This window comes from Apodemus sylvaticus, chromosome 5 (genome assembly GCF_947179515.1).
Source record: "Apodemus sylvaticus chromosome 5, mApoSyl1.1, whole genome shotgun sequence".
NCBI lineage: Eukaryota > Metazoa > Chordata > Mammalia > Rodentia > Muridae > Apodemus > Apodemus sylvaticus.
The window spans coordinates 122624896-122640181 of record NC_067476.1 but is presented as its reverse complement, the minus strand read 5'-3'; the positions used below and the strand labels follow the sequence as shown (position 1 = coordinate 122640181).

General features: G+C 42.0%; 1 protein-coding gene and 1 pseudogene across 1 annotated transcript in view; both read right to left on the bottom strand.

The window, feature by feature from the left end:
* Nucleotides 1–8223, bottom strand: part of Ism1 (isthmin 1) — an 81062-nt gene extending 72839 nt beyond the window's left edge. Inside the window, exon 1 of the mRNA XM_052183740.1 lies at nt 8010–8223. Within this exon, the coding sequence (XP_052039700.1) occupies nt 8010–8147 (138 nt within the window). The 5' untranslated portion in view covers nt 8148–8223. The remainder of the gene's footprint in view (nt 1–8009) is intronic.
* A 5349-nt stretch (nt 8224–13572) lies between these two features.
* On the bottom strand, nt 13573–14000 carry LOC127684594 (60S ribosomal protein L32-like; annotated as a pseudogene).
* Nucleotides 14001–15286: the final 1286 nt, after the last annotated feature.

Sequence of the window (15286 nt, the reverse complement as noted above, 5' to 3'; positions counted from 1 at the left end):
AGACACTGAAGATGGACTTTGAAATCTCAACATTGGCTTCATCCTTGGATAAGAGTCCTAGAAGAACAGTCCATGGACAGTGGAAATAATAAAGAAATGACTAAAGAAATGCTCTGAGCAGAGGATACTCTTGGGACGTCATATGGAAAGGGCATAGACATCATATACTGGAGAGCACTTGAAGCCAATCCCCACATCTAAGCAAATCTGATGAAATTTTTGAGTATCACGAATAAACAGAAAAACCTTGAAACTTTCAGCTTTGTTTTCCCGTGGGCCTGGGTTCACTACAGTGGTATAGAACTCTTGTCTAGCACGTTTCAAAAGCCAAATGCTAAGAAGTCGTATTAGGACTCAGCCTCCTGCCAAATTGGCATTCCATATAAGAACCAAATAAAGGTGTCTAAAAATGTAAGTTCTCGGAGACTTTTGTAGTTGATAAGGTATTTTTAGAAAGTCTATTTTTGTAGAATGTATTCAGCAGCATATAAGATGAAAATGTGAGCTCTATGAAGAGAGCAGAGTTAAAGAGTTAAGACATCTCATAGTTAAAGCAAAATATGTCTTAAGGTAACGCCTGATCACTAGGGGCAATAAAAAGGCAAAAGAAAACAAAAAAATTCCAATTTAGAATATATAAATTTCAATTTATATATATATATAAAATCTAGAGACAGCCTACAAACAAGACAGAAAAAGAGTAAGAGAGAATGTAGGCTACAAATGCAGACTGATTTTCAGCATTGATAGAAGTGTGTGAAGCAAAAATATGTAAGATTTTTAAAATAATAGAAAAAAATAGACATAGCTTTCATACTTTGAGAGAAAAGAAACAAAATACATATACTTAAATACCAGGTTATGCTTCAATCTATGGTAAAGCATTTTGCGAGTCCTCACAATGAGACTAGGTAATAGTCAGGAGGGGTTAGCTCTTGCTGAAGTCACACAGCCAAGCTGATGGTGGGGGAGAAGAAACAAATGGAAATTTGTGAAGAATCAACACAATGAAAAATTTATCTTGAAAACTATCAGGAAGCAATGTAATTATAAGTGGTTAGTCCACTGAATTCACAGATAAAGAAAATTGAGGCATAACTCACCAATATTAGAAATTCAAAAAAATTAAAAGCAGAAAATGCTTGAAACAAAAGGTTGAAAATTATACCTTCCAAAAAGCCCACAAACCCCTAAATGGAGTCAGAGCAACATTAAAGTCAAGATAGTTTTAATATACATACAATAAAAGAGATTAATGAGAAATTTCATTTCAATAAAACGACAACACCTCAAAGACACTTACATCCTAACTATGAATTATAGAAATATACATTTATAAATGAACAGAACTTCAGGTTACAGGAAGAGTAAAGGGCACAATAGCACAGTAAGACCATAGTGATTTTGCTTCTGGAATCATCAGATCAATCAATATATAGAGGGCATTTATTTTAAATTAACAACCTTAGTCCTATAGGTCTTATTATGTAAGACATTTATATATTCTATATATGTAAATATATACTACAAAATGTGCAACAATTGCAAAATCTTACACATAAACCTTATACTATTAAAATTAAATTTCATTTGAGAATGTATGATCTTCTCAGAAACAAAAATCACTACAACTAGCTAAAGAAACATTATATAACTTGAATAGGCCACTGACAGTGGAATACCCAGAATATGAATCAGAGATTCCAATCACGAACATAGCAAGATGAAGAAGATTTTAGGAATATTCTAACATTATTTTAATTGACATTCAATTTTTATTTAAAGTGCTAGTAAAAATATGAAAGAAAATTGAATCCTTTCTATGAGTATGTTAAGGATACCATTACCAAAGTGTGATGTCAAAGACTATATTCCATTCTCCAAAGCATTCAAATCAAGAAAATAATATTTATAACAAAAAATATGAAATGTTTTTCCCTGTTTGTTCTCTTAAAAGAGAGAGAAAGAAGTCATGGAGTGGGGCTGGTGAGATGGCTCAGCGGTTAAGAGCACTGACTGAAGCTGGGCAGCAGAGGCAGGCGGATTTCTGAGTTTGAGGCCAGCCTGGTCTACAGAGTGAGTTCCAGGAGAGCCAGGGCTACACAGAGAAACCCTGTCTCAACAAAACAAAACAAAACAAAAAAAAAAAACAAAACAAAAAAAAAAAAAAAAAAAGAGCACTGACTGTTCTTCCAAAGGTCCTGAGTTCAATTCCCAGCAACCACATGGTAGCTCACAACCATCATAATGAGATCTGGTCTGTCTGAAGATAACTACAGTGTACTCACATATAATAAATAAATCTTTAAAAAAAAAAAAAAAGAAGTCATGGAGTTGGATGGGTCGGGGGTGGGGGGGATCTGGGAGGAGATGAGGGAAGTGAGACCATGATCAGAAAACATTGTATGAAAAAAACCCATTTTTAATTTAAAAATCAAACTTGAAAAACAAACATAAAAGCTTTCTCAAGAAATGATACCTCTACTTTTTGTCCTGGTTAGGAGAATGAAAGTCATAAGATATTAAAATAAAATTTTTATTAAAATTTTAGTGATTTAGAGCAAAACAACTCTGAAGTTTACTGAAATATATTTAGTGTAAATTTCCAAGGATTGTTTTAAACATCAATTAATTGATCAATTGTGTGTATGTGAATGTGTGCATGTGTGTGTTGGGGGGAGGGAGTATAGTGTCTATGTGTATATGTGTAATGTGTGTGTGTGTGTGTGCACAGTGTGTATGTGTGTATATAGTGTGTGTGTGAGTGTAGTGTTTATGTGTTCATGTGTAATGTGTGTGTGTATGTAGTATGTGTGTACCCCCATACCATAGGGTGCTTAAGGAGGTCAGAGGACAACTTATGGGGAGCTGGTTCTCTGCTTCTAAAATGTGAATTCCTGAGGGAAACTCATGTCCTCAGAGATCCTCAGGTTTGATGGCAAGAGCCTTTACCTGCTGAGTGTCCTCTCTCTCTCTCTCTCTCTCTCTCTCTCTCTCTCTCTCTCTCTCTCAGACACACACACACACAAGATATTCACTTGATCTCTTAAAACACATTACATGACTATATTACACAAAACACGGTATTATTTGTATGTGAATAGATACATGAAGAAGCAGACTTAGACATGTGAAGTTTAGTACATGACAAAGTAGAACATTTAGCAATTTTGACAAGACAGCTGGTTATTCCTTTCGGCAAAAATAAATAGTTATATATTTAAAACCCAGAAATAACTTCAAAGTGGATTGCTTTTCTAAAATAGCGTAACTACAAACCCATTTGAACAAAATGTATTTTAAAGATTTTTTATGATCTTTAACAAAAAGTCATTAGGGAAAAGTCCAGGAATTGAATAGATTCAAGAAAGCCTTGAAATCAAGAAAGCCAAGAAAATCTTGAAACTCCATGGCCAAAAGTAGCATAAACAAAGCAAGTTGGCAAGACACTTACAAAGAACAAGAAATAAAAGATCAATATTATATTTTCCAAGAATCCCTTCAGATTCACACAGGCCTTTGTAACAACTTGGCAGCTCCTCCCCACTAGAACCAGAATCTGTTTCCTGTCCTGGAGACTCAAGCTGACCTCCAGACAGGAATGTTTGTGATGGGCTCTTACACCTGCTTTCTTCTGCTTGCTGCTCTGAGCCCTCCCTCCATGTGGGGATGAAGGCGAGAGGGTATAGAGAGGGAACAGATGGGCGACAACCTAGCAACAACCAGGCTCATGAATAAGGTCATTGCACCACCTCACCCACACTACACCAACAGAGGGCTTAAATACATGAATAATTTAAGGAGAGGTGAACAGGAGATCTGGGTGAGCCCAGAGTTAAATGCTGCCCTACAAATTCATGAGCAAATAAAACTGGCTGCATTCAAGCCACTAAATTGTAGAGTGGTTTATGATGCTCCAGTAGGGAAGTGGGACAATTATCCATCACTTACAAAAGCTTCCAGTGATAAAGAGCAATTGCCTGACTGGAAAGTGGGCATGCAAGTTGGGAAACAAGAGACAGATGCCTATTAACTCAAATCAAAGCTGGAGGAATCTTGTTGACAGATGGGAACAGAAACTTGGACCCTATAGTCAGCCTGTCTGGGTTTAAGTCCTGGACCTGACCTTCCCCTAGCCTAGCTGTGTAGCATTGAGCAAATAGCTTCAATCTCTTCAGCTCTCCATATCCTCATCTGGAGACTGGAGATCAGTCCTTCCTCATCTCTGGTTTCACTTCTTTGGTTTTAGTTGGCAGCCATCAAACGCAGTCTAAAAACACTAAATGGAAAATAGAAAAGATAGCTAATTTTAAGGCTTTTCTTATTGAACGTTCTTGTTCTTTCTTTATCATAGGTGTGTGGGTGGGGAGAAACTGTTTGCCGGGTTTGAGGCTACCTAGGGTCCTGAGCATTCACCAAGGTCTCAGATTGAAGAAACCATGGATAAGGAGATGACTGTCAGTCCTTGGGAGTCACTGTGAGGAGCTTCACTTCGGGGTGGTTTTCCTTCTAGCACTAGATGGCTCAGATATAGTAGGGAGTACATGAAGCTACACTGTTTTATTGAAGGCAATAGGCAAATAAAGAGGCAGCACGCTTGCTTGTAAAGATGACAGATCAAGAACAAAATCTTTTCCCTGAAGCTCAGAGCTCGGTTTCCTTTCATGCTATTGTAAAAATAACCAATTTGGCATCTTCTTAAACTTGCTTAAATCTCATTGCTTTAATGAGGTCAGGTTTTACTATTAAAAATCACAATTCTAGATCCGAGTGAGATTCATTAGATGATACACAAGAGTTCTGTTTAAAAAAGAGAGAGAATTATTTTGCTTATAATTGTTATTGACTACGGAGCCTGTATTTTTAAATGCTCTGTCTTCAAGGCTGCTTTTATATTATATATAATTGTTTTCTCACTATCAGTTAGTTAAAGACATGTGAAAAAACTAACCAGAATATCTCACAACACAAGATAAAGTTATGCCAGCGGGGGGAAAAATGTCATTCAAAAGTTAACAAACTTTACAGTTCCATGGATTTTTATGCAGTGAGTGCTGACAATCAAAACCTTCTTATGGGATACTTTATGACCCACAAGCCAACAGAAAGATTATGTACTCAAAACATTTATTGCTTCCCCATAGCAGCATATCTGCAGCAATGGAAGTCACAGAGGAGACAAATGAAAAAAAAAACAAAAAAACAAAAAAAAAAAAACCCAAAAAACGAAACAATTTCCTAGATACTCCCTGGGACTACCAAGGAAATCTTGTTAAGGATTCTAAATATGTTTTTGTATAGATATAAACATAGATGCCTATGCCTATATATACATGTATGCATGGGTAGTTGGAATAGTAAGACTATATATGTGTGTCTGAAAATGCAACATTTAAAAGTTGCTCCTCTTTTGTAGCCAGTATCATGAGTTTACCAAGAACTTGGAATGTGGATATATCATTTGAGATACAATACACAAAATATAAGGTATAAATTTTTCTACTATAAAATAAGAAAAACAAATTAAGGAGCTTCTAGCTCTTCAGCTATAGAGTGAACTACCTAACCTTAGTTTCTCCACTTGAAAATGAAATGATAGCAGTACCTAATTCCTGGGGTTCTCTTTTTGAACTTAGAAGTTAGTATGCATACAGTGGTAGAAGCATTGCCTATCATACAAAAGGCACTCAAAGTTTTAGCTTTTGTTGTTGCTATTTTGAATATTTTTGTTGGATGTCCTTGATCCATCCAAGTCACTAACTCTTAAATAAAGGTATGCCTCTTTTTTAAATAATTCTAAATGCAGAGCTGAGGCAAATTCACCAGTACCTGCTTTATCATGTAAGGGGAGCCTCTGAGTTTCTGAGTTTCTTTCTCTAAGAAGGACCTAGACATTACAGAATCAAACAATTTAGATGGGATTTAAGGTTGGGCTCAAAATGTCCAGAAAACCAAAAGCATTTTGAGGTCACAGTTTTGCCTTCAAGTACACCTGCTGCTAGCAAATGCATTCTTTTGTATCCGGCGGACAGCAGATAAATGTCTTTTGCAGGTTTAACTGGCTCTGTCCATTTAAATTATACTGCCTTGAGCCCAAGAAATAACTTTGGTCAGGAAGAATATAAAACTTTTATAAGAAGAAATTACAAAAAGAGTAAAATTACAAACTAAACTGTTAAAGTCATCAGTAGGCTTAGTTAAGTGGGGGCTTTGGATGCTCACCATAACTGAACACTGTAACAAGATAAACTGAAGCTACTGGATTAGCAGCTACTTAGGACCCAGATATTCCTAGGAGCAGAACTGTTTCCAAATCCCCCATTTCTTCTGTTTTTGTGGGGGGGGGAGGGGAGAGGCTGTTCTTGAGCAAAAGCCCTCTGAGAATCCCATCCAGTTCTACCAGCTGCTTCTCTCATTAAAGTACTGTCGGGGTGGAGAAGGCCAACCGGAGATTATTCTAATGATAGCAAGCACCTCATAAAGAATTCTGCCAAATTTACTTTTCCATAGAACATCATTTTTACAGCTTTTCATGAGTCCACGAGGAAAGAAAGCATTACACATAAAATACAATTTCCAGAAGTCTTGATGATATTAAGAATTATTTCTTCAGTGTTTGGCATGGGGAAACCCCGTTGCTGTACAGGGTTACCCGAAGGGTAATGTGAGAGGCTCCGACAAAATCAGAGTGTTTTTAGAAGGGTTTGGGAACTTTCAAGCTTAAGGCTTGCATTTTTTTGCAGGCCTGGTTTGCCTTTGTAAGGGTCACCTTGCTTTAGTCCGGCAGACAGCTAGCTTGATATCATTAACTAACAGGTGGGAATGTGTGAATTCTAACAAGTTTCTTAATCACTCTGTGCCTCAGTTTCACAATCTGTAAGGCAGAGAGATTAACAATCTTGTAATGAGGGTTATGATAAAATGAAATGAGTTAGATCCTATAACACTCTTAAAAGAGTAGCATGGTAAACATCTGATGTACAAGTGTTTAAATAAATGTTCTTTTCCACAGCAGGTTATTATTATTATTATTTTAGTGGCATAAAGATGTAAAAATCTTGGCATTGCATAGTGAATAGTTTTAGTAGGCCTGGCCTGTCTTTTGTTTGTTTGTTTGTTTGTTTTTAAGAGAGTGCAGAATCCTGGCTGTCCCTTGAAGAAAATCCCAGCTCACTTCTACTAGTTCTGGTTTTATGCCTGCTCTATCTCTAAAACCATGTGAAGGGCTTTCCAAAGTCATGACAGAAAAGCCCAAAGTGGGCAAACTTTACTCAGCAAAATTCATCTGGCATCTCAAGACCCAATGCATGCATCCTGGCCTCAACTCTCTCCCTGGAACTGAAACCGAATCCTATTACTAAAAGAACCTTCGAAGCAGATGTTCACTGGGAAGAAGTCTGTGCTAAGAGTCCCAAGTAACTTCAGACCAAATTCCTCCAGGTGCCTTGACTGTGCTCCTTTGCTTGGTACAAAGGGGCATAGAAGGTGAAGGAATCACTCAGAAAAAGGTGGGGCGTCTGGCTAGAAATTATTATTTGACCTCTGACACGGCTTGCACACCCATCGGAATACTTTCTCCTAAATACTGCTTGGAGATTTATCTTATAAGGCCTCTTGTGTCTTGTGTCGCCTCACCTCAGTCTCTCTTGCCTCTAGACAAACTACTGAGTCTCTGGCAGCATCCAGAATCAAAAGCATCCTCCAGCCAGCCTGTGCCTCCCAAGCCTAAGACCTCTTCTTGGTGCCAAATCTGTGACAGATCTGAGGAGTTCTCTAGGTAGAGTTTGCAAGAGGCCTGGCCTCTACACATAACCCTTCCTTCCACCCACCCACCTTCAGCTCCCCATCCCCTAGTCGGAGTTATCTGCTCAACTCGGGTTGCCTAGGCAAAAGTGCTCTTTGGTGGAGCAGAGGATCCGCCTCCTGACAAGTACCAGGCGCTTGCTTAGTACCTTGCTGGCCACCCAGCTTCGCACAACCACGCACGCCCCCTCCGGCGGCGCACTCACCTGCAGCTGGGACCCGCTGACGTTGCCGGCGGCCGCGTCCTGCCGATCTGCCGCTCCGGATCCGCGCAGAACTGTGATGTGCAGCGTGAGCAGTAGCAGCCCCAGCAGCAGGAGCAGTTCCGCGGCCAAGCGCACCATCCTCTTGAGTCGCGCGGCTTTAGGACCCCGCGCGGCGGGCGGCGGCGGCGGGGGTGGCGGCGGTGGCGGCGGCAGCGGCGGCAGCGGCGGCAGCTGCAGCGCCGGGGAAGGAGGAGTCGGAGCCCCGGAGCTCGACTGCGCTGCTCCCGCCTCGGCCCCCACCGGGGCCCCGCTCCCCGGGCCGGCAGGGCTGGCTCTGGGCTCGGCCGAGCGAACGGGGCCCGGGGAACAGGAGCAGCCGCCACCGCCGCCGCCACACCACAGCGGAGCCACCGCGGGGCCGGGAACCTCCAAGCCGGTGGCGGAGCAATCCCAGGAGCTGTCCGGCGGCGGCGATGGGGACCCGGGGCTGTCCGCGACCCAGGCCCGGCCAGGGTCCACCCTTCGGGCAGGGAGCTGCGGGGGCGGCGGCGGGGCGGGCGCAGCCGAGCCCCCGAGCGCACATGGGCTCCCCAGATGTGGCCGCGGTGCCGCAGCTGGAGCGGGAACGGCCGCCAGAGGAGCGCGGGGAAGAGGCGGAGGAGGAGAAGGAGGAGGAGGGCTTCAGAGGCCGCCCGGAGTTACCTCCACTCTTGGCTCCCCCGCCCCCGCTGCCCCGAGCCACTCACCCTCGGGGGGCCACCACCTTCCTCACTCCAAGCTCCTTGGGACCTCCAGTTTCGTCTCCCCGCTCGCACAGTCCCCGGATGGGCTGGCTCCGGGTCACCGAGGTTGTCACCGTTTGAGGATAACTGGGGGCGCCCTGCCGGCGCCGGAGGCCGCCTTCTCGGCTGTGTTAAGTGCTTGCTGCCGAGGTCGCTGTGGCGAAGGGACTAGCCCTCTGCTCGCTCTAGTGCTTGGGGCTGCGGGCGAGTGGGGGTCGCCCAGGCCACCTGAGAAAAGTTTATGGACAAAGTAGAGCTGGAGTTGTAGGAGTGGAGAACGGAGGGGCCAGACAAACCAGGTGTCTGCGATGCCACTGCGCACCCTGACCTTGTGCAGCGAGTTTGGGGGTGGGGGTGGTGTGACACGGTGTCCGTCGGTCCGGAAGGGTCTTGACACTAGCAGCGGGGCTCTGGGCTGGCTGATCACTGGGTGCAGCAGACCGTGCGCCTACAGCGCCCTGGAGCGTTGCAAAGGTGGGTGAGTTGAATTCAGTCCGCGCGCGTCTACTTAAGTGCGCAGGTGTCGCGTGGGAGGCAGCAAGGGACACGGTGTGCGCTGTGAAGGCGCTCGGATGTCAGCGGGGCGCCGGGTGACTCTCAGCTTGGTAGACTCGAGTCTGGGGGCTCATCCTGGGGGAGCTGCGCCTGGAGGGGATTTGGGGGCTGCCGAAACGCAGCCGCTGTTACTGTGCCACCGCCTCATGACCGCGCTGCAGCCTCTGGCTCCGGCGAGCGACTCATGCCTTGCAAGGGGTGTGCGGCTGGGTGATAGACCTGGAGCGCGCTGGATCCTTGCCTCCGAGGCTAGAGTGAACTGGGTCCAGCGTAGCTCTGGCTCCTGCCTTCCCCAAGTGGCTCGAGTGAAGAGCGCTCTGTTAGACTGGAGACTTTTATACTGTGTTTCCTCCGCCTCCTTCCTCCCCTGAGCCAGCCCAGCCCTTCCCTCCCGGTGAGCCCAGCCCTAGTCAAGCGTGAGCACACGTTCCCACAACCCTTGTCACACACACATTGCCATTTCTCATCTGCAACTCAGGACCGTTGGACAAATCCTTCAGATTCTCCTTAGGTGAATGAATTTAAATAAGCAAACAAAACTTTCTTAGACCCTCGCCACCACTTTTCCCTCTTTTTCTACCTCTTTCTACGACCACTAGAAACGGACAGACAGATTAAACTATCTTTAGAGTTCTGATCTTTTCTTTGGAAACTCCAAGATGATTTCTTCGCCACTCCAAACGTTCCCTGGGTCGCTGTAGCTAGCATTTTACAGAATTTAACTAGTTGTGGTTCAGCATGCTGTTCGCATCTGTTGTATCCAGTTAACTGACTGCCTCTTTGAAAATGCTGGAAACATCTTTAAAATGCTAGCCAAACCCAGCAGCTCATTAATAAATTGGCAGCTATTTATAAAGTGCAGGACGGTATCTTTTCCTTTTTGCTAAGGGTGGGTTTCCCTGGCAGAGTGCTCGCTTTCAACTATTAGGCTGCCTGGCTTCCCATCGCTATCTCCAGACTCTCAAATACCAATAATTGTCAACTGGAGCGCTGAGGGAAGAAATTGAAACAATAAACCTTGGTGGTTCAGATGGGAGATCAAAGGGGATTCTAGCAGCTTTGGAATCCCATAAGGATTCCCCTGTGTGTTTTCTAATTAGAATCACTTAAGAGCATCAGGCAGCAGAATCAGCACACAGGTGGAATATATAAATTAAGATGGCAAACAAGAATCCTGTGGCCATAGATATGTGGCCTTCCCATGTGGTGATGTGGACGGACACACAGAGACAAATGACTCCTGTTGTCCAAAGCAGGCTGTTCTAGATTAGTGCTGAGAGGATGTTGTATTTTGTCATTTTTTCCCTCACAGTCTCTCCACGTGAGCCTCGACTGCATTTCTCTCATCCAAAAGTTATCATTTTTTTCTCCTAAGAAGGGAAAATGACTAAAGAAAAAATATGTGGAAAGAAACTTTTGCAAGGAATAAAAATTCTTATAAAATTATAGATGGAGATTTTAAGATCAAAGTCTTTGTAAAATGTAAAATTGCAAATTGAGTTTGGGGTCAGATGTTTTTATTAAATGAACAAATGTATGAATGAATGCTACTGAAGTCCCTTCAATCTGGGTGACCCAAATTCCAGATGAATTTATACTCTGGTAAGCACATACCAGTAGCATTCTCAAAGCAATGCTACCAGCAACAGCCTGCTTCTGAGGGCGTAGGGAGCATTGGTCTAATGCATCACCAAATTCTGTTTTAAGCACATTTCTGAAATTGTCCCAGGAGCTGATGAAAGTTTGAAAACAATCCTACATCCTTCAAAATCTTCAAGCACTATACTCAGATCTTTATCACTGGCCTCACTATATTCCCATAGAATGTGTCTTTTATTCTGTCTGTATTCCCAGAAGACCTGGATTAGGCCATCTCTGTGGTAGAGCGTTTCCAGCCACATTTGGATCTTAAGTAGGAGAGTGGAGTCTTGTTAGTTTTAAGACTTCTGAGTGATTATCAACACGTACTCAGTCTTCCTTGTCATTTTGGCAGGCATAAGAGATATAAGGTGACCTTATTCAGATTGTTGTTCAGAAGAGAGTCAATGAACTAGAAATATCTGCACTTTGTTTGAAAAATACCTCCTTTTTATTAAAATACACATGATTTTCTGACATTTACAACAATCATTACCTCCCAAGACAGGTACAATTTTCACAGATATCTCCCTGATCATCATTAATATTTCTAGGTTTGAGTATAGGACTTACACAAGGTAAGTGGCTTCATTAAGACATTCACACACACACACACACACACACACACACACACACATACACACATAATATGCTTTAATCATATTCACACCTTTGTTACCCTTTCCTATCCTTTGTCCTGCTCCCCACCTTCCCCCGTTTTCATAGTTAGATTTCTATTGCTATGATAAGCCCCAGGACTAACACAACTTAGGGAAGAAAGGGTTTGCTTCATCTTACAGCTCATAGTATACGATGAAGGGCAGGAACTCAAGGCAGGAAGGGAGGCAGAGGCCATGGCGGAGTGTCGCTGCTTTCTGGCTTCTGGTTTGCACAGCCTGCTTTCCCCGCATATTGCAGGCTCTCCTGCTCAGGAATGGTACTGCCCACAGAGAACTGGCCCCTCCTTTATCAATTAGCAGTTAAGAAAATTCTACAGGGAGACACCTACAGGCTAATCTGATAGAGACATTGCCTCAATTGAAATGAGATGATCTTCTCAGACAATCGATCTTGGCTTGTGTCAAGTTGACAAAAAAGTTAAATAGTACAACTGAGTCTTTGTCAACCTGACACATAAATGCATCATTATTGAACAATAAGCTTTTTAAAAAAAATCCACAAGATCTCATGTATTTAAAGATGTTAACTAGATAAACATACATGAGCTGTATTCACCTCTTGTGAGGAGTAAGGAGTCTAGAGACAACATGCACGTGTAAAGCTTTTGATATTTTGTGGAAAAAAAAACCCCAGGAACCTAATGATGCAAGCTGGTGGCTTCTGGCATCCAGGGATGAAGTGACAAAGGACATGAATGAGCTCGTGATAAAATTAACTGGCTTCAGATGCACATAAACGGTCTAAAAGTTTCTAAGTGTGCCCTGGACGAGGATCTTCTTCCTGACAGGCGTACAGCTCCAGTTGTTGAAAGTCAAGTCCAAGCCCTCATTGTAAGATTGACCAAGTGAGTGACAATTAAAATTCAGCCCCAGTTCAGCAATCAGTTAAATAGCAAGGACACTGGCCTATACAGAGTGAGATTTTATAACTTGATGTGTTTTCTTAATTGGGTTATTTGAGGAAGACCTCCCTCCTGGCATCATTGGTTTTCTGTTGCTGAGATAAACAATGATGCATGATCAAAAGAATCATACGAAGGAAAGAATTTATGTCACCTCATTGCTAAATGTCACCTTATAGTCTTCATGTAAAGAAGATAGATGGAACAGAGGCCACGGAGGCGTGCTGCTTACTGGCTTACTCTCCAAGGCTTGTGAAACCTACTTTCTTATGCACAGGGGTGGTTGCCACTATCAATGGGCTGGGGCCTATTTCAACACCATACATCAATCCCATTTCATAGCAATCATTAATCAAAAAGAAAAATGCTCCAAAGGCTTGAGTACAGGCCTGTCTTATGAATGCTATTTCTCAACTGAAGTTCCTTTTCCCCAAATGATTCTAGTTTATGTCATCTTAACAAAAAGCTAACCAGCATATCCTTCTATATCCCTAATGGGACTTCTTTTACTTTAATGGGATAGGTATCTTTGTGGTTGAATAGAACTTGTTATCTTATATGGGTGTATGCATATACATACACAAATATCCATTTTCTAAAAATCTGTTCATCTGTTGATGACTATCTAGGCTGGTTCTATATCTAGGGTGTTGTTAATAGTGCAGCAATAAACATGGACATGCACTTATCTTTATGGTATGTTGATTTAGATGTATATGCACACTTCAGATATTTATGCCCAAGAGTGTTATAACTGGATCATTTGATAATTCTAGTTTAATTTTATGGTAGAGCCTCCCTACCGATTCCCGTAGTATCCTTATAGATTCCCTATGGCCTTGCCAATGTATGTGGCTCTTGGTGTTCTTACCGACAGTCATTCTGGGCAGAGTGAGATGTCGTTTCAGTGTAGTTTGGTTTGTATTTCCTTGAAGGCTAAGGATATTGGATTTTTTGTTGCAGTTTTTGTTATTTTATTTAAACATAAAACATGCACATAAGCCATCTATTCATTTTCTTCGCATTCATTTCTGGCGTTGGGATTGGTGACTCTGGTGGCCAGCTGTGCTGCTCTTTCTATGATGGCTTTTAGGTTCTTAGTGGACACAGTGTAAGCAATCTCAGCGCAGTAAGATTTGTCACACATCAGCAGCACTTCCGGCTCCTTGGCCTTGTGGACCAGAGACTTCCTGAAGCCGCTGGGCAGCATGTGCTTGGGTTTCTCATTGGACCCGGAACAATGCCTGGCATCAGGATCTGGCCCTTGAATCTTCTCTGTACCCCGTTGTCAATACCTCTGGGTTTCAGCCAGTTTCTCTTAATTTTCACGTATCGGTCTGACTAGTGACTGATGAACTTCTTGGTCCTCTTTTTGATATCTTGGGCTTCACCAGAGGCTGGAGGGCAGCCATGATGCCGCAAAACAGATGGCAGCCACCTTGTAGGCCACGCTGAAGAAGAAGAAGAAGAAGAAGAAGAAGAAGAAGAAGAAGAAGAAGAAGAAGAAGAAGAAGAAGAAGAAGAAGAAGAAGAAGGAAAATTGGATATTCTAAGTTTAGTGTCTCTTTTGACTCTACTTAATCAATCAGCTCTTATTGGACTCTCTTTGTTGCTGTCTGTATATTAATACTGTTAATTCTTCTGTGTCTTTGTTGTATGTATTCCTATAAATTTTTATACTTATTATCAATTGCATTTACAGGGCAGGTCTGCATATCTGATTATGATACTTGAAAGTAAAAGAAATCAAGCTACAATGCCTATAGATGTTCTCATTGATGACATCATGGTTTCATTAGGGTCTTTTATGGTGGAAAGTTTAATATGTTAAATATTACTGAAGACATATATATATATATATATATATATATATATATATATATATATATGCAGAAACAAAGGGAAGACATAAGAAATTCTCATATAACCTTAATGAACTTCAACAAAAGTCACAGCTGGTTTTGTTGCCTAAGCAGTAGTTTTCTTGCTTACATTTTGTGCTTTGTTTTCTGTAGTTTTAGTGATTCCCAGATCAACTGTAGTCTGAAAATATCAGTAAAAATCAGTAAAGCCCAGGAATAAATATTTAAGAATTTTCAAATTGTGGGTGATTCTGAGCAGCACGATGAAAGCCTCCGAGTGCTCAACTTCATCCTGAATGGGATGGGTCACCTTTCTATCCACCGTACCGCTCGGTGTGTTCCCCTTGCCATCAGTAGCGCGGTAGCTTCTTGGTTATTAGATCATCTCGCATACTATTCCAGTGATTGTGTTATACTAGAAATTATACTAGAAGCAGTCTCACACTATGTCACAACAGTTTTGTCTCTGATCTGATGTCATCTCCCTAGGTAGACACAGCATCACCTGACTCATCCCAGAAAGAGTAAGGTAAACAAAGATATTTTGAGTGATGATGTTCATATGAAGTTATTATTGTACATTGTTATACTTGTTCAATTTTAATTTATATGTAGGAGTGTATGTATAGGAAAGAACATCGGAGGTATCCTTTGGCAGTGTCTGGAGTTTCAGGCACCCACTGGGGGACAAAGAGGTACTACTACAGAGTTCTCACAAACTTTCTAAGATTATTGTAAGGCAAATGGTTACACCATAGCATTTCATGCATACATATGTATTTAACAGTGTGCTAACTGCTCAATCAAGCAAAAATAAATGTGCTTATTTTATATTGGCTTTAAAGGAAGTCAGAGAGG